At 33.2% G+C, this 25,943-nt stretch overlaps 2 protein-coding genes across 6 annotated transcripts; both read left to right on the top strand.

The window, feature by feature from the left end:
- Positions 1 to 933: 933 nt before the first annotated feature.
- LOC114314272 (coiled-coil domain-containing protein SCD2) lies at positions 934 to 22,720 on the top strand. 5 transcript variants are annotated; one of them, XR_014356786.1, is made up of 18 exons: positions 1,050 to 1,774; positions 3,424 to 3,593; positions 6,234 to 6,309; positions 6,555 to 6,596; positions 6,712 to 6,774; positions 15,037 to 15,086; positions 15,161 to 15,188; positions 17,180 to 17,254; positions 17,347 to 17,457; positions 17,555 to 17,615; positions 17,987 to 18,103; positions 18,219 to 18,346; positions 19,318 to 19,387; positions 19,864 to 19,905; positions 20,669 to 20,709; positions 20,828 to 21,057; positions 21,753 to 21,879; positions 22,275 to 22,720. XR_014356786.1 is itself a non-coding variant. In XM_028260746.2 (17 exons), the coding sequence occupies exons 2-17, from the start codon at positions 3,439 to 3,441 to the stop codon at positions 22,403 to 22,405; spliced, it is 1,317 nt and encodes a 438-aa protein (XP_028116547.1). In that variant the 5' UTR covers positions 934 to 1,774; positions 3,428 to 3,438; the 3' UTR covers positions 22,406 to 22,720. The 5 variants fall into 5 exon arrangements, 2 of the variants coding, with proteins under 2 accessions (XP_028116547.1, XP_028116545.1); XR_014356787.1 differs by lacking the exon at positions 20,828 to 21,057 and adding an exon at positions 20,063 to 20,213; XM_028260746.2 differs by lacking the exon at positions 20,828 to 21,057 and having other exon boundaries at positions 934 to 1,774; positions 3,428 to 3,593.
- Positions 10,830 to 14,633, top strand: LOC114288339 (uncharacterized). The gene is made up of 3 exons (XM_082909260.1): positions 10,830 to 11,711; positions 12,174 to 13,761; positions 13,854 to 14,633. The coding sequence occupies exons 2-3, from the start codon at positions 12,920 to 12,922 to the stop codon at positions 14,491 to 14,493; spliced, it is 1,482 nt and encodes a 493-aa protein (XP_082765386.1). The 5' UTR covers positions 10,830 to 11,711; positions 12,174 to 12,919; the 3' UTR covers positions 14,494 to 14,633.
- Positions 22,721 to 25,943: the final 3,223 nt, after the last annotated feature.

Raw genomic sequence — 25,943 nt, 5'->3', positions numbered from 1 at the left:
ATTTACTTTTTAAATCAAATAATAAGTATATGAGATAATTGGTGCATAATATGAAAAAATATCAAAGAAAAATTTGCTTAAAATATTTTAATACGCTACCACATAATTGAATTTGAAATGTAAGTCTCATTTAAAAATATTTTGGCCTATTTTAAGAAGTAGGTTAAAAGTTGATATTTTAATTTTTTTTTAAAAATGTAAAAAAAATAAAAAAGTAATATGACTAAAAAAACCAAAAAACTAATTTCTAACCTTGTTCCCAAACAGGTTGTTTAAAAAAAAAAAAAAGTTAATCCCAAAATAGTTTGTATAGCCTTCTATTAGAATGCAAGTTAATTTTTTGACTTTTTGATAATTTTAGGCTAAGTTTGGGAAGACTAAACAAGTGTACTTTTTGACTTTTTATGAAATATGAGTTGGATTTGGGTTAGGTTTGAAGTGATGTGTTAGAGAGATGATATGACTTAAATAAGATGATGTGACTTAAATAGGATAGTGACTTTTTGACTTTTTGAATTTTTTGGAGGATGCCAAACTTGGCCTTAGTTTAAAAGTAAAAGTTTTATTTGGATTGGACATTTTAATTTTTTATAAAAAAAATTAATTATAATTTAAATATAACATTTTATCTTATTAATTTTTTAATTTATCTTATCTTTTTATTTTTATTTTTATTTTAACCCTCAATCTCAAAAAACAACAATGATTCATCCCACTAAAAACATCACCACTAATAGCACTAATGCATTAAAAAAGTAAAAAAAAAAAAAATACAACTCAAAGACCAAAACATCACATCATTAATGATGAGACCCACTACCACCTAATTAGTAGGATAATTAGTGCTGCCAAGCATTTTTCCTCAAAAAAATTGCCAAACGAAGGCATATTGCTACATATTGAGTGGTATTTGTAATTTGCTCCTATTTAATTATTTTGAACAGCGCCGCCAACAGCGCCGAAACCGAACTCGATTCTCACCGAAACATCGGTCTCCACCACACCGAAAACATTTCCAATAAATTTCACGCACGCGCGCTCGTTCGCTCGCTCTGTCACAGCCAACTCTGAATAAAAACAAAACCACTCTGTCAGATTACATTTCAGATCCATTTTTATCTACCTTGCTTTGCTTCTCTCTTTCTTTTCTTCTTCTCTCTTTTCTTTTCTTTTCTTTTCTTTTCCTCTCAAAATTCAATCCCCGCGAAACGCGTCATTACCGTCAATCTCAATTCCTCCATCTCACGGCGTCCATAGATTCAGACCTCCCTCCGATCTCCTCTCAACCCGATCTTATTTTCTCGAGAATCTAGCACCTAGAAAATTTAGTCCTACACACACATATACAACACATACATATATATATACATATACATAAGAATAGATATAGATATAGATATAGATATAGAGAAGAGTATATATGGATCGAAGGAGGACAGAGAGTCCGGTGTACACAAGGCAGTGGAGTGGGGGATCGAGCAGCACGGGGTCGTCTTCTCCGGCGATGTCGCCGGCTCACCCCCACTCTCGGCTCCCGCCGGCGACCGGGCTCTCCACTATCAAGAGGACTCAGAACGTCGCCGCCAAAGCCGCCGCGCAGCGTCTGGCTCGGGTTATGGCTTCTCAGGCGCCGGACGACGAGGACGAGGAAGACGATCTAGGGTTCCGATTCGCTCCTCCTCCACCTACCGCCTTTTCGAGCAATGTTAATAGTAATAGCAATGCTGTTCCTGTTAATTCGTTTGCCAAGCCTAATAGATCTCCTTCACCTGCGGTAATTTAATCAACTCTGTGTTTTTGAGTTGTAGTTTTGCCAATTTTGTAGGGAATTATAGTGTTATTAATCAGTATGCTTTAGAGATTTACATTTTGGGTACTGAATGAGTTTTGATTCCAGTTAAAAGTTTAGATTAATATCAAATTGAATGTAAATTTTTGTATTTTAATCTGTTCACAAGTTTGATTTTAGCTGTGCTGCTTCTCATCTAGGAATTAATTAATTACCTTAAATTTAACTGTTGAAAACGAAACCTCATGCTACATGTTTGCAATTGTAAATCATGTTTAGACTTATTACCTCGTATGAAATTCAATGCTTTGGAGGCAGTGACGAAACCAGGAATTCAGCAAAGGAGGCACAAATTAATGACAACATTGAATTTTATTTTTCATAATAAACAACGAGACATTACTGAACTTAAATATTATGAGTCCATTTGAATAAATTTGAATTTTGAATTAAGAGATTTGAAGCTTAATTTTATAAAAATATTGGAGAGTAAATATTATAGGTGGATTGAAAAATTCTAAAACATAAGTCGAGACAAAAATGATATATTTTAGTATAGAAATTTTATAAAACACACAACAACAAAACAAAAAAAGGTGTGTATCATATGTTGTAGACTAAGATCTTTGTGGTATTTGGTTATGAAATATTTTGTGGTGTTGGTTATGACTCAGTTATGACTTATTGTAGTTATACCTCAAGTGGTGTTTGTTTATGACCCTTGGTTATGACTCATTGTTATGTTAGTTACGACTTAGCTGTGACCCATTGTGATTGCTATTTTTTTTGTTATGGCCGAAGAGGTGGTGTTTGGTTATAATTTATTGTGGTTTTTTTAGTTATGAATGAAGTGATTTGATTATGACACTTTTCCTGGTATCAACACCACAAAATGTCATAACTTGTATATAATATACCCTTTTTGGCGAGTGTATGGTAGAAGGGCCCATTTTAGTAGGATCTTTGTAATGAGAAGGAAAATTTTTAATAGAGGGGCACTATTATAATGTTAAGGAGGCACATGACCCTCCTGGTCCCATGGTAAATCCGTCATTGCTTGGAGGGAATAATCTAGTGTGGGGCAAGAGGTTTTAGGAGTGAGATGTTTGTGAAAATCCTTTCAGTACCATATGTACCTTATTATGCATTTTTCTTGTACATGTTATGTATGTTTATGGTAAATGCTATGTAATCTTTTGATTGAGTTATGATAATTTGTGGTTTAGAAATGAAAAATGTGTAACAACACTATAAAAAATTGGGAGATGACAATTTGTGGTTCAAAACAATGAAAAAATGCGTAACATTACCTCAAAAATGCGTAACATCACCACAAAAATGCGTAACATCAACAACAATTGCCACAAAAATGTGTAATATGTACAAAAAAATTGAGTAACAAAGTGTATATGGTACACACTTGTAGCAGAAAGAGGAGGATTTTGGATGTTTTAATCTCTCTTTTTGGGTATTCTACCATTAAGAAAATGAAGTGCAGTTACAAATTCTTTTTGAATTATTTTGCCCATCATCACATTCCCTGAAAAACACAAATTACTTGATAATAGAAGAACAAATGCTAGTTTGTTTTTTTTGTATAGTTTTGAAGGCTAATTGGATACTTCTGTATGTAGTTAGGTCGGAACTTTATGGAGCATACTCCTTCAGTTCGTTCCACTTCAGCTGGAAGACCGTCAATGTCAGTTCGTTCAACGACAGTAGTGCCGCCTAAACGAGGATCACTGAGAACACCAGTCTCTATTCCACCGATGGAACCTCCGAGTAGCAGACTAAGAGAAAAGAGGTAACAAATTTAACCCTTTTTTTCCCTTATTTTATTGGGTTAATTACACTTTTCACAAATTTCACTTTAGTCCTTATAGTTTCGATTTGAACAATTTGGTCTCTACGCTTTTGAGTCTAGTTTCAATTTGATCATTTTGTCTAATTTTTTGTTAATTTTGAGAAACTTTTCAATTTCTAAGGTCTACATGTAGACAAAATTAACAGAAATTTAGATGAAAGGATCAAATTAAAACTAGACTTAATGTGTAAGGACCAAATTGCTCAAATTAAAATTGTGGGGACTAAAGTGAAATTTGAGTCAAACTATAGGGGTGAAAAGTGTAATTAACCCTAATTTATTTATCCTTGCCAATAATAATTGAATGTAGTTTGGTAGTAGTTAACTACAAATGGTTTTATTGTTAATGGATTGGCCATTTTGAAATTTTTTATTTTGATTCCGGGCTAGAACCTTGTATGTTTTCTCTTTTTTGTTTTGGTTGGTATGGGTGGACGTTAGCAATTTTTTTTGAAAGAGTTATCTTTAAACATTTTATATGGGGTACACTCTATATTATTGTGTGTCAAGTACCTGTCAATATACTTTTGACCCAGCTTTTTGATTTCACATAATCCAAGCTTGAGCATGTTGATGCACATCCTCAAGGTTCTGAAAAGCGGTTGCGGTCGCTGTAACGTTGGCGGTGGCGCGGTTACGAGGTGTAAAGGTCGTAGCGTAACGGTTGTAGTAACCAGAACCGTGATTTTTTTTTTTTTATTTTTCGCACAATTTGAACAAAACTTGCTGATACGCATTTTTTTCCCCCATAATCATATTTATTGGGTTTTAAAATAAATATTGATCAATTTTTGTAAATTTTTAAGTATGATCCAATATATTTCATATTTTTAAATCACTATAAACTGAGTTTTTTACATTTTATTTTAATAATTAATGACTTTATATGTCATAAATCCATATTACGCTTGTGGCAAAAAAAAAAAAAAAAAAAATATTGGATTTAGATGTATAAAATTATTATTTTTAATTATTACATTTGTGGAAGCATATGCAAATTTTAACTTGAATAGTTTTAAAAAATAAATTATACATGCTAATATAATCATATAAAAATTAAAAAATAAAATATAAAGAATTTTTTTTGTGGGGTTTGGATCACTTGAATATTCATTCTCTTTTTAGATAACCTGCAAATAAAAATAAAATAAACTAATAAAAAAATTGACATGTATAAAATATGTATTAATATATAAGTGTTATGTTTTATAGATATTTTACAAAAAATATTCACTAACTATTATATATAAGATAAACAATGACAAAAGTAAGAGAATAAATAAGAGTCTGAATATATATATTTTTTAATCAAGCCAAATAGATAATGATCACACTTATTATTATTATTATTATTATTATTATTATTATTATTATTATTATTTTCAAACAATACATAGATAGACACAAACAAACAAAATGGTTAAGTGATAGCAGCTGAATAAAATAGTATAGTTCTTACAGCTTCAATAAATCAATAACATGTTCTTTATCTTCTCTCCTCTCTCTCTCTCTATCTATCTCTTACTCCTCCATCTTCCCTCTTCTCTCTCTATCCCTCTTCCTCTATTTTCAGTTTTTTTTTTTTTTTTTTTTTTTTTTTTTTTTTTTTTTTTTTTTCGAAAGAAGTAGAAGTAGTTTGAAACAGTTACGTAACGGTGTATAACAAGCTGTTATGGCACCGTTACGATCACTACGGCAACCGCTACGGCTGACACACCTGTGAATCTCAGTCACACTGCAAAAGCGGCCATAACGGGTGGCGGTAACCACTACAACTGTTACGTAACGGCGTTACGTAATGGTTGCGGCCGCTTTTTAAAACCTTCTTACCTGATATTTAATTGACTTGAAATGTCTTTGTGGAGGTGCTTTAGATATTAGTTATTTTTTTATTAATTTCTTTTCATTTTATTTTAGTATACAAAAGAGGGGTTTTTGAAGAAATAATGAATCAGATAAAGAACTGTTATGCATCTCACAAGTTGCTCTTTTTTTTTTTTCTTTTCTTTTCTTTTCTTTTATGTTTTTGTTTGATATGTTTCGGTCCATTGCCGACTGTGTGTTTTCATTTCCTTTCCTTTAATAGGAAAGAATTAAAGTGAGCCATCCAGGCTAAACATTTTGTAGTGATGCTTTTTTATGTTTTCTTGTATCAGTCTTCTTATTTATTCTTGAAGTTGGTGCAAGGCTATGTTCAATCCAATGTAACTACTACACTTAAAATTTGCTTTATACAACAATCTCAGCAATTAGATTTAGATATGTCAAAGTTTTGATGTGTTCTTTAGATGATGATGGATCAGTTGATGGTAGTTGTCACTCTCTTTTATGTAGTTGATTACTTTGCTGCTGATGCTTGATGTTTTAACTAGATTTAAACTCTTTGCAACATTGCATTGGTATTTATGGTACCACAGACTTCAAAAGCAAGTGCCTTTACTTCTTTGCTTACATGCATTCATATGTTTGTTTGCGACCATGCATCTCCTATGCATGCGATTGTGGAGGGGAAACTAATTTCCACTTGCATGGGTATGCTGGCAGCATTGTTGATATTTCCTTTATTGGTAAATATTGTAGGTTTACAGCAGATGTAGGACGAAATGACGTGAAAGATACAGGGAATCAGCGGGAGGCTTCTGCACTTAGAGATGAAGTATGAAAACGTCCATTCCTCGCTCCTTTTATAATTTTTATTTTTATTTTTATTTTTTTGGTCTTCTTATCAGGCTTGCATCCAACCTCTGAAATAGTGGTGGAAGCCATTTATGGGTCATAGCTGATCTTTATTTGTCTTTAGTTTGTTTAAATGATACTCCTGTAGAGAAATTACTGTCGTGCAATGTTTGAAATGTAGTCCTGAAATCATTAATATCAAGTTGACATCTATTTGAATTGCAGCTTGATATGCTACAGGAGGAGAATGAGATTATCCTTGATAAGGTGAGTTTCCCCCAATACGCCACCTTTAAAACAATAAATAAATGAATGAATGAATTCAATAAATTATGCTGATATTATTTGTTATCTTAAAGTTATGCTTGAATTTGTTCTGCAGCTTCGGCGTGCTGAAGAAAAGCATGAAGAAGCAGAGGCCAGAGCTAGGGAGCTAGAGAAACAAGTAAACAATCTCATTTAGTTAGTAATCTTCATTTTTCAAATTATCTATTGCATATGATATAACTGTTAAAAAATTGCTCATAAGCTGAAATAGCTGTTGTTTTCTTATCGTGAAGAGGGACTACTTTTTAATATTACATTTTCTTGATTAATAATAATAAGGAATTAACATTCTCACTGTACCTATTGGAAGCTAAGAGGTTTGGGAACTTCTTTGGAGTTGCCATATCTGTGTTGGACACTAGTACTTTGTAGATACACCTAGACACGTGTTTAGCACCTCATGGATGTCTACATAGTTGAAAAATAAATTCCTTTATTTTGAAGGTAATTGCTGGTAAGTCCATTTCTATGAGGGGATATGGCATTTGGTTCAAGGATTGATCTTTTAGGGAGACAAGGACATGATTAATAAATTGTTTAATGAGAAAGGCAAATTATTGTTTTGAAGGAAAATTTTCCCCCATTTTTGGCCCATTGCTGCTGGACCCACTGCTGGCGACGGAAAAGTCATCAAAAAAAAATCTCTAGTAGTGGTTAGTGGTGGTGGTGATATGGACAGATTAGATGGATAGATAGGTTACACATGGACAAATAGGGGATGACATGAGGACAGATAGGTGACGTGGATACATAGACAGATAAGTAGGGGTAATATGGTCTTTTCAGATTGTTTTGTTTTTTTGCCCCCAAAAGAATAGACCTTGGGCCTATTCCCCTAAAAGGTTTGAAATTGGACTTATGGCCTGAGTACCCTAATTTTCAACCAACAAAAACAACTATAAACGTCTGTACATAAAAAATCTATTCAAAGTGGTCTATGAAATCCAAAATTTAATTCAAAGATGGATTAACCATCTTGGAAAACCAATTATTCAAGATGGACAAAATTTACTCTTGATTCTCAAAATATTCCTCTTTCCCTTCAAAATTTCTTCTATTCCTTTCATATCAAATTCACAAGGTAAGCACCAAAAGGACTAGGCACTAGGTCTTCATTCTTCTCCTTCCCACATGAGTTCCTCTCCGAGAGCTAGGTGTCACGTACCGACTCATTAGAGATGCGAGTTCTGCACCAAGCACCTTATAAGTGCATTTGTTTGTGAGCAGCAAGACAGGCGGGGTAGATCCCTATCGCATCACTTGGGTTGGTCCTTGGGCATAATGCACGAGAGTATGCAGTAGTAATTGTGGAGTCGGCTTCTCAGGAGGATGACAAGCGCTCAATTCGTGATAAGTGGTAATAGAGCCAGCCTAGGGGCACTGTGATGGGGACGGTATGTGAGACTTACACCAAGCACCTTCATTGTGGGGTTCGTACCAAAGGTGGTGTCTTCGCGGAGTGGGTTTTCCATGGGTAGGGAAACAGACAAGTATGGAGATAGTTAGGCTAATGTCCCCTTGATGAGGACGTCAAGGATTGGCAGTGGTAGCATGTCACGTACCAATTCATTGGAGATGTTAGTTCTACACCAAGCACCTTGCAAGCGCATTAGTTTGTGAGCAGTAAGACAGACAGGGTTGATCCCTATCGCATCACCTGGGTTGATCCTTGGGCATAATGCACGGGGTATGCAGTACCACTCGTGGAGCCAGTTTTTCGGGAGGATGACAAGCGCTCAGTCCGTGACATAGGGCTACAAACGAACCGAATCGAGCCGAGTCAAGCTTTGCTAGGCTCAAGCTCGGCTTGTTTGTTTATCGAGCTCGATTATTCAGCTCGATAATGAAATTGTTATTATTATTTATATTATTGTATCAACTCATTGGAGATGTTAGTTCTACACCAAGCACTTTGCAAGCACATTAGTTTGTGAGCGGCAAGGCAAATAAGGTAGATCCCTATCGCATCACTTGGGTTGGTCCTTGGGTATAATGCATGGGGTACGCAGTACCACTCGTGAAGCCAGCTTTTTAGGAGGATGACAAGCGTTCAGTCCGTGACATAGGGCTACAAACGAACTGAGTTGAGTCAAGCTTTGCTAGGCTCAAGCTTAACTTGTTTGTTTATAGAGCTCGATTATTCAGCTCGTTAATGAAATTATTATTATTGTTATTTAAATATATAAATAATATATTTATATATTATTTAATAGAAAATTTAAATAAAAATATTACTATTATATTAATAACATATAAATAATATATTATGGTTATATTTTTAAATTATTTAATATATAAATAATATATTTATTTTATAATTTAAATAAAGATAAATAAGCCAAGCTTATTCAAGATCGAGTTAGGTTCGTTTACTAACCGAGCCTAAAAGTCAAGCTCGAGGTCATTTATTTACCCAATGAACTGAGCCGAGCCAAGCTCAAGAACAACTCCATTCATTTGCAGCCCTATTGGGAGTTAAGAAGCTCCCCAACTCTATAAGGGAACACCCAAATAACACTGAACATGAAAAGAATCAAGGACAACAAATCCCTCACACCTCGCAATGTATGAAAAGATGATTCACTGTTTCCTTGTCATGTTTACACAAGCAGCACCAATTAGCACATGCATTTGCCTCTTTCTAATCAAATTATTAATGATTAGGATCTTACCATGTGATGTGCACAACACAAAGAAGGCGACCTTAGAAGGAGCTTTCACATCCCACATCTGGCCTTACAGGAAGGAAGAACCCCTGCGGCCCAAAAAGATCTCATAAAAAGTATTAACATCAAAATAACCAGATTTGGATCTCCTCCATCAAATGGTATCAGTGAGTGGTGTATAGGTGTGCAAGCAGATCCACCAACTCCACCTCCCAATTATTAAGCTCTCTCCTCAAGTCAATATCCCAAAAAGTCTGATTACTCTCCATCTTCAAGTACTCGCTCACAAAAGCTTCCTTATTCAAAGCAGCACAGGCAGTATTAAGGTAAGCAACCTTCCAACTTCTATTCTTCACACCAGCAATGGCTCCAAAATCTTACCTTCTTCATTTCCCACAAGAAATTAGATGTGGCCTTAAAAGGAATCTCACTCCCTACAAACACTTCTCCACAAACCTACACTATAGGACATAGACACGTCTAGTCCAACATTCCCCCCCCCCAATAAACACAACATACTTATTCTCCACTACCTTCCTCCAACACCTCTTTCTCTCAACTATAAATATAAATCACCACAACTACTCTCCCAATAAGGCCTAAACTATGTAGCACAAAGACATATACTAGGACTCATGAAGAAAAAAAAATACTCCAATGCATGACCCGTGTAGCACAAATACATGTCAGAAGGAGCCTTCATACCGTGCACCTCCATCCCCAGAAAGGAAAACCCCCTATGGCCCAAAAAGGGCTCATAAAAAGTCTTAGGGCTCGTTTGGTTTGATTTTCTGAAAAAAATTTGGGAAATTTTCTCTACAAATAAGTTTTCAAAAATAACCAAACCAAACAAATTTTCCCAAAAAAATTTCCCAAAACTTGTAAACCAAACAAGTTTTCCAAACAAATCTCTCTCTCACACACATCAAATCAATCACTTTTTCCAAAACTCTATCTCAAAATAATTTTCCAAAACATCTTTTAAAAAAAACCAAACCAAACATGTTTTTGTACTTTTTATCTCTAAAACACATCTCTCAAACACAAACCAAACATACCCTTAATATCTGACTAACTAGATTTGGATGTCCTCCATCAAATGGTATCATCTCCATATCCAATGTCAGTGGCGTACAGGGTTGCAAGTAGATCCGCACTATCCCAAAAAATCTGACCACCCTCCATCTTCAAGTACTTGCTCACAAAAGCTTCCTTATTGAAAGCAGCACAGACAATATTAGGGTACGCCACCTTCAGTTATATAGAACAATAGTATTTGAACGAATTTAATTTGGTGTAGAATACATTGTGTACTTATGCAAATGATTGTGGAAACTGTAATTGTTGTCACAGACATGTTGGTTACTTCCACAATCCACAATTATAAGATAACTTGCGTATGACTCTGGATGCAATCAAATAGGTTGCACAGATAGACTGGTTCCTTGTCAAGCTTCTATATAATTTTCAGTACAGAATTTTAGAAAATAATTATGTATTTGTCTTAAGAAAAATTTACATTTTAGAATTTATTTATATATAATTATGCCTTGCTATTGAAATCTCTTCCATTTTTAGGATTTGTTGGGTCTGTGTATCCATGTCATATTCTGTCCTGTCTGTGCTACTTGGGACAACATTTTTCATGCTGCAGATAGTTCCTTTTCTTATTTTATATTTCTATAACTATGTCGTTTTGTCATATATTTCTAAATTGGCACTGACAAATACTATCCAGACATTTGTGCCAGCATATCGAATATTATGTGACTTCCATCAGTTAGTAATGTTTTCATGTATCTAAAATCATTTCTCTGCTCACTAGTAACCTATGAAGCATGGACACTCCAAAAATGGTGCCGTGGCAGTGTCCGACACGCGGACACGCCGGGGACACGTACGGGACACGCCAGATGGCGTGTCCCTTTAATTTAATAATTTTTTTGGAAGGGGACACGGCAGGGACACGGAGGGGACACGCGTGTCCATATCTGGACACGCCAAGGGACACGGCGGGGTTCTTTTTTAAATTTTCTATATTTATTTGGGGTCAAAGTATAATATTTAACAAGTTAAAAAAAAAAAAAAAAACTAACGGGCAAAGCCCTAATCGAACAACTGAGGTAAAAAATAGTAAAATCAGACCTCTCAGTTGAAGTCGAAGCCCTCCTCTCTCTCAATCGAAGTCGAAGCCCTCCTCTCTCTCAGTCGAAGCCCTCTGAAGTCGATCGAAGCTATCTCTCTCAGTCGCAGCAGTCCGAAGTCGATCGAAGCCCTCCGAAGTCGATCGAAGCCCTCCGAAGTCGATCGTAGACCTTCGATCCAGTCGTCTGTGTCTCTGTTTCAGTCGATCCAGCGTCTTCGACCTTCGATCTGGTCGTCTTCGAAGGTAAGCCCCTCTCTTGCCTGTCTCTTTCTCTTTCGCGCTCTCTCTCTCTCTCTCTCTGCTCTGCTTCGGTTCGACTGAACTGAACTGTCTTCAATTTTTTTTTTCTTTTTTTTTTTATACGTTCGACCAGACTTTTTTATTTTTATTTTTGTTTTTATTTTTATTTGTTTATACATTTACATATATAAGACCTTTTTTTTGTTTAATTATATGTAAAAAAAATTGTATTTAAAACTGTGAGATTTTTATGAGTATATATTAAAAACTGTAAAAAAAAAAATTTATACAGTATGTAAACTCTTTTATTTTTATTTTTTATATATAAAATTGTATTTAAAAAATAATAATTATAGGTTTATATATATACATATATACAGTATGTAAACTCTTTTTTTTTTATTTTTTATTTTTTATTTTTTATTTTTTATTTTTTATCCTTCTAATGTTAATGTTAATTTATAGGAAAAATGTCTAGTTCAAATTCTGCCAATAACACACAATCTGCCTTTGATGCTGAAGATGATAAGCCACTGTGGAAATATGTGACTAGATTAGAAAAATCTGGTGCAAGAGGGGGAAATTATACTTTTCAATGTAATTTTTGTCGGGTAACACGTAAAGGTTCATACACTAGGGTAAAAGCCCATTTGATGCAAATTAAAAATCAGGGGATTGAAGTGTGTCCAAAAGTAACAAGTAAGGATAAAGCTGATTTTGAGAGAGTAATTGCAGAAGCAGAGTTGAAATTGAAAAACTCTAGGTTGAAGAAAGTCCCATTGCCTCCTCCTAGTTCAAGTGCATCATTAGGTTTATGTTTTAATGAACCAGAGGAGATGTATGGATCAAAAAGGAAGAGGTTGACTGCCATAGGGAGTGGAAGTAGTGGTAACCCTGTTCTGAAAGCATTTAACATTGGGGCTCGAGAACGACTAAATAGTGAGATAGCTAGAATGTTTTATTCAGCAGGCTTGCCATTTCATTTGGCAAGAAATCCTTACTATGTTAGTGCATTTACTTTTGCTGCAAATAACAACATACAAGGATATGTACCACCTGGGTATAATATGTTGAGAACTACATTGCTTCAATAAGAAAGGACAAACATTGATAGATTGTTAGACCCTATTCGAGGCACATGGAGAGAGAAGGGTGTGAGTATAGTCAGTGATGGATGGAGTGATTCCCAACGAAGGCCATTAATAAATTTTATGGCTGTTACCGGAGGTGGGCCTATGTTTCTTAAAGCAGTTGATTGTTCAGGGGAAACAAAAGACAAGTATTTTATTTCAAACTTGATGAAGGAAGTAATTATGGAGGTTGGGCCTAAAAATGTGGTTCAAGTCATTACAGATAATGCCGCAAATTGCAAGGCGGCGGGGCACCTAATTGAAGCACAATTTCCTCACATCTTTTGGACTCCTTGTGTTGTGCACACCCTCAATCTTGCCTTGAAGAATATTTGTGCTGCCAAGAATGTGGAAAATAATTCAGTTGCATTTGAAGAGTGTAATTGGATTAGTGAGATTGTGGGTGATGTAATGATGATTAAAAATTTTATTTGTAATCATTCCATGAGGTTGGCAATGTATAATGAGTTTGTGAGTTTGAAACTTCTTTCAGTTGCCGAGACACGCTTTGCTTCTTCCATTGTCATGCTTAAGAGGGTCAAATTGATAAAGCAAGGTCTCCAAACAATGGTAATCAGTGACAAATGGAGTTGTTATAGGGATGATGATATTGGTAAGGCCAAGTTTGTGAAGGATAAGTTGTTAGATGACTTTTGGTGGGATCAAGTCAACTACATACTTTCCTTTACTGCTCCTATTTATGACATGATTAGAGTATGTGACACCGATAGACCTTCTCTTCACTTAGTGTATGACATGTGGGATACAATGATAGAAAAAGTGAAGATGGTGATATATAAGCATGAAGGAAAGCGACTAGAAGACGAGTCTACATTCTATAATGTAGTACATCAGATTCTTGTAGACCGGTGGAACAAGAACAACACACCACTTCATTGCTTGGCACACTCATTAAATCCAAGGTGATTACAACACAATTTGCTATTTTTATTAATTTAAGTTTAATATTATTCTTTCACATTTATAATGAGTAGTATTTTTTTTTTCATTTTAGGTATTATAGTGATGTGTGGCTTCATGAGGACCCAAGCCGAATTCCCCCACATAGGGATGAGGAGGTTTGTCTTGAGAGAAAAAAGTGCTTGAAAAGGTTCTTTGATGATCCAATGGAGCGCACTAAAGCAAATTTGGAGTATGCTAAGTTCTCAACAAAAGAGGGGCCATTTGCTGACATTGATTCCATTGGAGATAGATGTGATATGGATCCTCATAGTTGGTGGGTTGTTCATGGTGCATCTGCACCCACTCTTCAATGTTTGGCTTTAAGGCTACTTGTGCAACCTTCTTCTTCATCATGTGCTGAGAGGAATTGGAGTATATACTCTTTTATCCATTCAATGAAAAGAAACAAGATGACACCCCAACGTGTAGAGGACTTGGTTTTTGTTCATAGCAACCTCCGTCTTTTATCAAGGAGAACCCCACAATACCTTGAAGGAGAGACCAAGTTATGGGATATTGCGGGCGACACATTTGATTCATTTGATGATGTTGGGATGCTTGAGGTTGCAAATCTATCACTTGATGAACCTGAGATGGAGGTTGTGTTGTTTACCGATGATGGAGGTGCAAACGAAGAAAAAGGTGGTGATGCTAATGATGATGAAGACATGCAAGAAATTGGATCTACTTGAAGTTTTGAAAGGCCTACTTCTTTTCTTTTTTTTTTTCCTTCTTCTTTGCCTCTTATTTAGTGCTTTTGTGACAAATATTGTTGGATGTTGGATGTTTTCCCCTTATATTTATTTCAAGATGTTGGATGTTGGATGTTGAATCTTTTGCCTCTCTTATATTTATTGAATTAATGGTTACTATGTTAGTGTTTGTTAATTTACATAACACATACAAATATATATATTAAAAAAAAAAAAAAATTCGCCGTGTCCCCCGCCGTGTCCGTGTCCCCTTTTTTTGAAAATTGCCGTGTCCGTGTCCGTGTCCGTGTCCGTGCTTCATAGCTAGTAACCTCTTGGCAAATTAACCCAGATTTATGTTTACTATTAATGTGTACACACGTTAATGTGTACTATTTGAGTGTTGTTTTATTTATATTTTTTGAATTTCAGTTTTAGTAATTGAATGCTTTACTACCATGTCTCTCTCTTGAACTCATCATAAAATATTGCTTCAGCAATGATCTTAGTTTTTCATTTGCACTATAAATTTTGAACTTATAGGTTGCTGCTCTTGGAGAAGGCGTATCACTGGAAGCTAAATTGTTGAGCAGGTAAACTTGGATTGTTTAACCTGTGTACAGTGACTTAACATTCTGGGTATGATGTGTTTGGTGATTTTTTGCAGGAAGGAAGCATCATTGCGGCAAAGAGAGGTGAGTATGAGCTGCTTAATGCTAAAATTGACAATGGTTGTGCATTTATTATATGTCCTCTTTTTATTGGTGCTGAGGAAGCAATTGCATTGAGATGAATTATGCCAACTATGGCTTGGTGATATAAGTCATGTATTTCAAGTTTTTTGTTTCAATTCTGCAAAAATCTGCAGTTTGTTCTCTATTATGAGGGATTGCTTGTTTCTTTGTGCCAAATATTATGGTAGCGTTTGGTTTAGTTTTAGAATTATGATTTGAGAATGGAGTTGTATTTTGAGTTTGTGAGTTGTTGAATCATGATTTGAAAAGAGAAAATTTATTTGGTTATGAGTTTTGAATTGAATTTTGAATTTTTGAAATGAGTTTTGAAATGAGAAAAATTGTTTGGTTATGAGTTCGGAAAAGAGTTTTCAAAACTTAATTCAAAAACTTATTACTCATAACCAAACACACAACTCAAAACTCTATTGAAAATTCTATTCAAAACTCATAACCAAATTCTTTTTAAAATTTAATTCAAAAAATAATTATTGAAACAAATAATTTTTTTATGTAAAATATTAAAAAAAATTATTTTTTGTTAAAAAAAATTTAGCTAGTGCTTTAAAATTACTTTTGATTATATATTTGGTTGGAAATTTTTTTTAATTGTTTTGTTTAAAAACGGTCTTAAAAAAAATAATTTCTATATTTAAAAAAATATCAAAAAAAATGTAATTTTTTTGTTTTCAGATAACAAGTTGCAATTGCCAAAAAAAAAAAAAAAAAAAAAGCACTGTTCCGGTCAACCGGCCAGACGACCGGGTAGACCCAATCCGCAAATTGCAAATTCAAAATTCAAAATTCAAGAACTCTACTCTGCCAAACATGCATTGGAATGTGTATTCAACTAGGAAGCACGGATACGGGATACGGATACGATACGATACGGCGATACGACAAAATTTGAAAAACTAGGATACGGGTATGGCGGGGATACGTTCGTAAAAAATATTATTTTAACAATTTTTAGTAATGCAGTATGCATAAAAATAAAACTTAAAGCAAAAGACAACTTGATAAAAAAGAAAGATTCCCACAAAACTAAGAATCTTCAAGGTCAATAGCTTCAACTTGTTCCCCTTCATCAGTGAATATCACAAGACCTTAGCTAAAGCCAAAGCCAAAAAACCATTCTTAAATAAAAATTTCAGCAAATATACTTTTTTAAGTCATCAATGATAGCCTAGGAAGCACGGATACGAATATGGTGATATGGGGATGTGGATATGGCGATATGTCAAAATTTGAAAAAGTATGATACGGGTACAGCGAGGATACATTCATAATTTTTTTTTTTTTGTGATTTTAATAATGTAATATGCATGAAAATAAAACTTAAAGTAAATTAATAAATAAAGAGAGGGATTCCTATTAACCTAAAAGTGCTCAAACATTCATAAAACATCCAAAACTAAAAGCAAAAACAAATGCAAATGCAAATTAAACATCATCCTTACATGCCAACACCAAAAAAAGAATGAGAGCAGAGAGAAGAAACGTGAGAAAGCGAGAGAGAAGTGAGAGAGACAACAAGGATACATCAATTTGACAAATTCTATTACTTAAGCTCTCACTATATTCCTCTTATGAAAGAACTAAACAAAATATTATAAGTAATATGTAACTTCGAGTATCCGATACTTTAAAATTAAGTATCCGATACTTCAAAATTAATAAAAAATTAATTAAGAAGTATCCGATACTTTTAAGAAGTATCCGATACGTATCCGCGAGTATCCGAGGAGTATCGGTATCCGATAAGTATCCGATACGGATACGTCACCCTTTTTGAAGTATCCGTGCTTCATAGGTATTCAAACATGGCATTGGAATCAATTTTTGAAAACCTAAATCAAACATAACATTCTATGATTTGAAATTTAAACCAAATAGAGCCATATTATTTCTTGGAGGCTGCCCTTAGGCTGCATTACATGTTTCTGTTACAGGCTGCCCTCAAAGCTGCGAAACAGACAAAGGATGGGAGAGAGGAGGAAATTGCTACGCTTCGTGTAGAAATTGAGGTAATGTAAGCTAATAGTTATCCTTCAATTCTATTTTTTGTTTTATACCATACTATTGATCCTTTGGGCTTTCTTTATTTTGTTGGAATCAGAATTTAAAAGATGACACTGCAAGTGCTGTAGAACAGCTCCGAGAGGCAGAATCTGAAGCAAAAGCTCTTCGCACAATGACACAAAGAATGATTTTGACTCATGAGGAGATGGTTGTCTTTCAAAGGCCTATCGCGATTTATGACTAGCTTGCTAAAGATTTTCATTTTATATTTTTCTGAAATCTACCTTTTTTATTTTCCATTTTAGGAGGAGGTTGTTTTAAAGAGATGTTGGCTTGCTCGCTACTGGGGCTTGGCTGTGCAGCATGGTAATGTACTTGAAATAATTTTGGAGGAGTCTGAAAGAGTGGCAAATTAGTCATTACCTATCTCGAGTTCTCATATCTAAGCTTGCATGAAAAATTAGGGCCATTTTACGGTTTGATGTCAAATTTTCCCTCTCTAGTTTATGTCTGGTTTATAAAGTTTTGTTATCATTTGAAGCTTGGCTTTATGGAGCAATGAGTTATTAAAAGCCAATTATCTAATTTTTGGTTTTTTTGAATTCATTTCATTTCCCAAATTTTGTTGCATCCCATTTACTTTTTATTGGCTTTCAATGAGTGGTTGACTTTTGTACATCATTTATTCTATTACCTCTGAGTTGATTTTTTGCCATTTTCACTTGCCTACTCCATAGGCATATGTGCAGATATAGCAGTTTCAAAGCATGAGCACTGGTCATCTTTAGCACCTCTTCCATTTGAAATTGTCATTTCTGCTGGACAAAAAGCCAAGGAGGAGCCTTTAAACAATGGCAAGTCCTCCCATTGCATTAGTTTCAATTGAAGGATTTTTTCCCCCCTTAGCTTTCGGGAATTTTCTTGCTTCTCTATGATTGACTTATCTAGGCTTTCATTCTTTATAAAAAGGACCGAGTAACGATGATTCAGATAGGAGGAGCAAACTTGTTCGTGATCTGAATGACCTAAGTGGAGAGGGAAATATTGAAAGTATGCTTTCAGTTGAAATGGGCTTAAGGGAACTAGCTTCCTTGAAGGTTTTCTCTAGTACATTCTTTTATTGTTCCTTGTTTAAATACATATGTTTCTAATCTTGATTCGCCTTCTATCTTTTAGTGTAAAAAACCAACATTAGGCATAAACTATTGGAAGTATGGTCTTCATTGTCTGTAATTTCTTTTAAGGAAAATAACGAATAAGTCCTATTTTTCTCTTAAGATTACTATCAAGTTTTAATATGGAGAAAGTCCTATTTGTTATAAAAGGTTCCCAAAACATTCATTGCTCCATGATGGTGTCTGATCCCAATTTTGCCCATCCTATTTAATATAAACAAAAAATTTATAAATAATTTTAACTTAATTAAAATTTAAAATTTAAAATTTTAATTGTAAAAATTATTAATCTTATACTTATAATTTTGTTTATGAATAATCATTTAATTTGAGCAATTAAAATTATTTATCAATTTTTTTGTTCATATTTTAATGAAAAAGATAAAATGACAATAAAATATACTATTACAAACAATTGAAAATTCTTTTTACAACAATTTATAAAAAAAGATTTATTTGTTAATATTGAAATTTGATATGCCTCAATAATAATCTTCAAAATAAAATAGAACTTATTGATAATTTTTCATTGTGATTTATGATTTTTTAATATAATATCATAATTTGAAATTAAAAATATTTATGAAATTGTTGTTCAAGTTAAATAAGGGGTAAAATTGAAATAACATCCACCATTATGTAATAATGAACTTTTTGAAAATATGTACGAAAAATAGGACTTAGTTGTCTATATTGAAACTTGAAACTTGATAGGACTTCACAGTAATCTTAAGAGCAAATTAGGACTTATTGGTTATTTTTCCTTTCTTTTATTAATATAGTAAAGTAAAAAAAAATCTTTTTTACTTTATATCCCATTTTTTCTTCTTTCATTTTTCGTTATCTTGCTGTTTTTTACATCCTTAATGGTATATTATTACTGCTCCCTTAAGGTCGAGGATGCTGTTGTGCTTGCATTTGCTCAACGCCGACGTCCAAATTTGGTTCGACAATTCTTCTCAGGTATGTTCCATTGTCATGCTCCTAGCCTTTTTTTGGATACAATGATTGCTCCCATTGGATAGATTTCCTATGCCTGTTGATCTAATTGGTAAGAAATAAAAATATATATGATCATAAAAGGAATTTTTTGCCTGTTTTTGCCATCTTCTAGGTTCATTAGTTATTGCCTTGTTGACCCTGCCATCTTAGAAAAAGTATGTGAAATCTGTTTTATTTGTCTGTTAAACTACAGGCTTTATCTTTCCCAATTTGACTATAACAATTGTAGCCTTTTTTGCAGCTGTTTTTAACATGTTATAGAAGAGTAAATTTTGCTTCTGTAAAACAATTGGTCGGCCTGTATGCTGTCCTTTCTTATAAAGCTTAGGGAGACCTTCTATTTGTCTGAGAAGTACTGTTATTTCATTTTTTATTTATTTATATTTTAAATATGGTTTACACTTAAAATTGTCATTGTTTTTTCTATTGTGTTGCAGATCCAAAATCATCTGGTGATCCCAAGTTTATGGAGGCATATGGTAACACAGATCTTCTAATTGCTGTTATGCTATGCTTTTATACTGGAAATGCTAACATTGAAGAATACCATATTTATAGTAAACTAAAGCATCTCAGTTATGGTGACACATGGTGTTGTGGAATTCTTAGTTTTCTTAGTCTCTGCTATGTTTTCAGAATGCCTTGTTGCACTTTGTGTCTGGCTACAAATCTTTCTTAGGCTGGGCTATTTGTGATTGACCAAAGGAATTGTTTCAGAGTTCATGTCATACTTCCCCTATGTAGCTTCTTTGGGCTACAAATCTATTGCATCCTCTGCGTTATGGGGGTATATTTTTTCACTGTCCTAGAATTGGATTTTATCTTGATGGGCCCATTTGCTTTTAAGTATTTCTATGGAAGTAATACTCTCATTCTATCCTGGCTTAGAATTTGTTGGTTCTCCTCCTAAATCACATGCTTTTTAATTTTCGGCCAGCCCTTTCCATCTAGAAGCTGTTTAAAGTAAACTTCTTTTAATTGAATTTTGGTTTCTTCCATTGTTACTCTTGTTATTGCCACTTATAGCATATAAAGTATCGGAGGCCTTGTATCTGGATATGCATTGCCTGTGTTTGAACTGCCAAGGTTGGATTCATGTTAGTAATAAGCATAATTTGTTCCAAATCCAGTTCACTTGATTTAGGGCCTCAAAATATAGTTTGTGCATCTCCACTGTGTTGTCAAAGAAAATAGAAGAATTCATTGTATAACTAATTTCAGCTCTCATATTCTTGGCTGCAGAACTAAGTTCAGAGGAATCGGAAGATGTTCTTTTCAAGCAGGTCTGCTTCTTGCTTCTCTAAATTAGTTAGTTTTGTCATGCTCATGGCCTTTTTGATGATGTATCGGCCGTGCTTATACTATTTTGTGTGCTGGATTGTTGATTAAAGTAAATCTCAGGAAAGATGTGTGGGGCATCATCAGGCTTTTCTAACTTGGAAGCATCCTTGAAGTTTTCCACCACCTTTTTTTTTTTTTTTTTTTTTTTTTTTTCTCACTTAGAAAATTGAAAAATAAAAGGGTGGACACTGTCATCCATAATGTCATTTGCAACAGCAAGGTAGAGACTAATCTAGTTGCCTATTGGTCAATGGTGATGGAAGAGTTGTATTTCTATTCCAGATTTACAGGTTCTAACTAAAATTTTAACCTCGTGACTGTCTAATATGAACAACTTTCCACAAAACATCATCCTAAGGTAGTGTTTGGTTGATTGGAATGAATGTGGATTGGAATTCCTTAGTCTCCTTATGAAATGATGATTCCCTGACTATGGTGAATGATGATTCCATTACAATGTATATTATTCTTTTAGTGAACCAAATGTGAGAATGGACATTCTGATAGAGTAATCATTCCATTCCACTTTATTCCAATAACATATAAGTAGTTTAGGCACAAGGTTTTACTGATTTATTGGAAGATAAGCCAATGAACTATCATATTTTGCCATTCGTGACGACCATGAGAACCAACCAGAAGAATTGGCCGCATAAACTTATTTTGCTCCTCAATTTTTATTATCACTATTTATTTGTTTGTCTCCACCTGATGTTAATAGTTATAAATACAGAATCCTTTTGGAAACTTGTAATGTTCCTATAAAGCTTATTAGGGAAGTCGATGGCCTCAAAACTTATTTTGCTTGTCTAACTCTCTTTAGAGTCTTGGGATAAGTTACCTGGTCCACTGAAATCTTCATGCCTGGTACTTGGGTTTTAAAATCGAGTTTCCATACCTTGAGTTGTATTACCGAATATTTTGTGTATGTTAGTCTGAAGTCATTATAGTTCATGATCTTTCCAATTTTGTATGATATGTTTAGGCTTGGCTTATGTACTTTTGGAGAAGAGCCCAGGTTCATGGTGTAGAAGAAGATATTGCAGAAGAACGACTTCAATTTTGGATCAGCCGTAGTGGGCAGTCCCCAACATCACATGATTCTGTTGATGGTAATTTCAATTGCCGATTACCTCATGTATTACATTATCATTTACGAAACAAAACAAAACAAAAAAAAGAGAAAAAGGAAAAAAAAGAACAATAATTTATTCCACCGTCTAATATAGTTTGTATTTAATAAGGAGTATTACAACTATTTGTGCAAACTGTAGTATGGTAGATTCAGCAGTCAAGATTCAGACCATTTCTGGCTTGCTTATGAAATTGGGAGGAGATGCATCGCATAATGAACTTGGAAAACAATTGCGAAGTTGTTTGAAAGTGCCTGATAAAATAATGGGAATTTTTTATATTTTTTTTTATCTCAACTTGGATATTAAAATTTTAATTGTTGACTATTGTGAAAAAATTCTACTTATTGCTTCCAATGCTTGCTCGGTTGCAGTTGAGCGAGGTTTGACAGAGCTGAGGAAACTGGGAATAGAACAGCAACTGTGGGAAGCATCCCGCAAGGAAATTGACCAAACATCAGTTGCTAACACCAAAGTTGCTGCAGATTCAGATACATCTTCGTGATTGCTGCTGTCGCCCTGATTTGTTGTATCTTCTGTGCCTTTATTAAATTTCTTTTTTTTTTCCCCCCATTTTTTTTTGTTTTACTATTTTCATCAAGGTTGCTAAAATAGCCTTCTTTTTTCTATTTTGTTTTCTTTGAGCCCTGTGGGGACACATTATATCTGTTATGGTTGCAATTTGCATACAGTAGAACTATAGAATAATTGTGTTGTGTGAAAGTTTGAGAGGGAAGTGTAGTTAAAAGGCTGTTTGTATTGTAAAATAGATTGGATGCTATAAAACAAAATTAAAAGCGACATATGTTTGAAAACTAAATTTCATTTGTTTTATTCGTTTGGAATTTTTTTTCTTTTTTCTTTTTTGGGGGTACAAGAGTAGAGATTATTATTATTTTTTTATTAAATCTGTAAATTAAAATATATTTTATTGTTGTAATAATAAGAAATTAGCGGGTGTCACACGCAATGCGTGTGCAATTCACATAACTAATAATGAAAACAAATAATAAAGAATTTTATTCAAATGACTAATAATAAAAACAAATAATAAAACTCATAAGTATGTTAATTAAGTGATCAGTATATTTTTAATAAAACTCATAAAACTTGTTTATGCTGCGTATAATAAATTTTTTATTTTTGCATATATAAAGTTGTCGCATGACATAAAAAGAAGAAGATTTCATTAATTTAATTTAAATTTTCACTTAATAATAGTATAAAAAAGAATGTAAAGTCCAAAAGAAAAAATGTTTTCTTTTTTCTTCATGAATTCTCCGCTTTGATATGATCATCATCCTATTGTATAGTCGCAAAAAAAAAAAAAAAAAGAAAAAGAAAGAAAGAAAACAGAAAAAAACAAAAACAGTTTAGAGTAGCTAATGGGGCGGCTCATTGGATGCCTCGCGCATGTTTAGATGAAGTTTTGGCATTGAATTGGGTTTCTTGTCCCCCAGTAGCTCTTGTTGACCATCTTTCTTTCAACGAGTAATTGGAACGGTTTCTTCCAAAAAAAAATAAAAAAATTTATTAATAAAGATAATACATATTAAATATTAAAATAATTTTTTTTTTCTATTATGTATGTCCTAATTATTTATCTTATTTGTCAAGTTTTAATTATTTTCTCATCTTCTTCTTTTTTATTTCAAAACTCCAATCCACCAAACTAAAATTCATTATTATCATTAACATTATTATTATTTATTATATTATTACTTACAAATAAAAGAAAATTTGAATAAAATCATACAATGAATAAAAGTAATAATTAATTATTTTTTTTTTTTTGAAGCTACTCATCAATGAGGAGGTAACTATTCCCCATAGGAAACTTTGGCCAAATTACAAAGAATAAAGTGTAATTATGGTATTATTTCATTGTCATGTTGCTTTAGTTATTGTCGACGTCACATAACCCGTAAGCATTTATAGATACGTGGCACTTAGTTTCTGTGATTGGCACTTCGATGAGAGGAAGGATCCCCTCCTTGCATTATTTTTTACTTGCAGGGTCATCGGACTTACTTTTAAGCCTAATTTTGATAATTCAAATCGTTCATATTTTAAGATTTGTTCGGTATATCATACCCGTAAAAAATCAAGTTGATCGGATATTATCAGAAAGCATGTGTTTTGAAAAATCGAACTAAAAATTATTTTTTTAAAAAATTTAATAAATAGTTTTTTTAACACAATACTTTCTGATATCCGATCAACTTAATTTTTTATAAGTATGATATACTGAATAAATCTTAAAATATGCTGTTCGAATTATTAAAATTAGACTTAAAAGTGAGGCCAATGACCCTACAAGTAAGAAATGAAAGGAAAGAGTGTAAGAGGGGGATCTTGACTCCTTGGATGAAGAGTATTTTTTGAGCTTCACACGATTTATGTCACGCCATTTTTGTGATTTTTTCTGAATACTTTAAGATTAGGGTTACTTTGACTAGGAGCTGGAGGCTACTATAACTACCCGCCTATCTATGGGTTTGCTGAGTGATTAATAGGAGAACTTTTTATATGGTAATAGAATATCAAGTCATCCTATCTTTTATAAATTATTTATGTTTTTTATTATTCTTCAAACACACAATATAAACATAGTAGGTTTTATTGTATATCCTATCTGCGTTCAAAAATTACTCGACTAATAGACAAGGTAAGTAGAAGGGAAAATTCTATAATTGTGAAATATAATTAAAAGGGCAAATTATACATATAGTCCATTTATTTTGCTGTTTGTGTTATTTTGGTTCTTAGACTTTTAATTGATTCAATTTTGATGCTTAACGTTAGATTTTATATTAGTTTAATCTATTTGATAACGATGTTAGTATTTTTGACAGAAAATTATCACTAAATTGTTTGAGATTACCTCACTAAATTGAGTAAACCTATAGTTGACCTTAAAAAATATGACATTTGTCACTTATGCGTGTATTGTTCATTAAAAAATGATAACAATTATAATTAATTAGATTAATTTGAGATAAAGTCATAAATTTATATCAAAATCAAACTAATTAAAATTATAAGTACAAAAATGACACAAAAACTCAGTTTTAATTGGTTATTTGGTCTAATTTTCAGACCAAATAAAACAAAAACCATTGAAGAAACTGAATGATGGCTCTGTTTGTTTGCTTGGAAAAAAAAAAAAAAAAAACTCACGGTGAGATTTGATTAGCAAAATATCAACACACTGAAGTTATTTGATAATTTTAAAACAACTCAATTGGTTGCGCATGTCTGGTAATACTCAACATCATTCAATTGACTGTACTTGTCGTCATGTTTGATTCCCAAGACTAATAGTAAAGTATTAATAATCCTATTAAATTAGTGTGGTATTAATTATCCAATTGGATTAATATCCGTTGGGTTAATAATTCCACCTCTACCTTATTACTAATAATCCTACAAATTTGTTGGATTAATTATCCATTTGATTAATAATCCTAAACCAAAATGTTAAAACAAACATAGGATAATTGGACTCACGGATTAATAATCCCAATTCCATGCTCTAATCCACCCAATCAAACATGCCAGTATGGTGTTAGAGACATAAAAGTGATAAGTTTCAATATTTAACTAATAAAAATTCAATTAATACAATCAAAAGGTTGGTCTAATAAATATAATTTGAGGTTTAAAACTTTTAAATTTCAAGTTTATCCATATAAAATGATATAACATTTCAACATTAATCAGAGGGTCAAACATCTTGCAAGCGTGCAAAGTGGCTGTCCTTTTCAGAATGAAACATTTGTGCAAAGTGGAAGATCAAATTGTAATGGATGGCTTTTTTAATTTATTTATTTTAATTTTATTAACTTCTCATTAATGGATGATGAGAGTGATGTCCATCAAGTATGTGGGTTCAACTAGCCTTTGATACTCTCTTTAGTTAATGGGCTATATATGATTCTTTTTTTATATGGAAGGCACCAGTGACTTGATTCATTTTAAGGTTAGATATTAAACAATTATCATTTTCTCCCTCATTTTTAATTGCTCCAGTGGATAAACAA

Source organism: Camellia sinensis, chromosome 15 (assembly GCF_055761805.1).
Source record: "Camellia sinensis isolate YWXY chromosome 15, ASM5576180v1, whole genome shotgun sequence".
Taxonomy (NCBI): domain Eukaryota; kingdom Viridiplantae; phylum Streptophyta; class Magnoliopsida; order Ericales; family Theaceae; genus Camellia; species Camellia sinensis.
The sequence above is the reverse complement of the archived record's forward strand: the minus strand, read 5'-3'. Positions and strand labels throughout refer to the sequence as shown.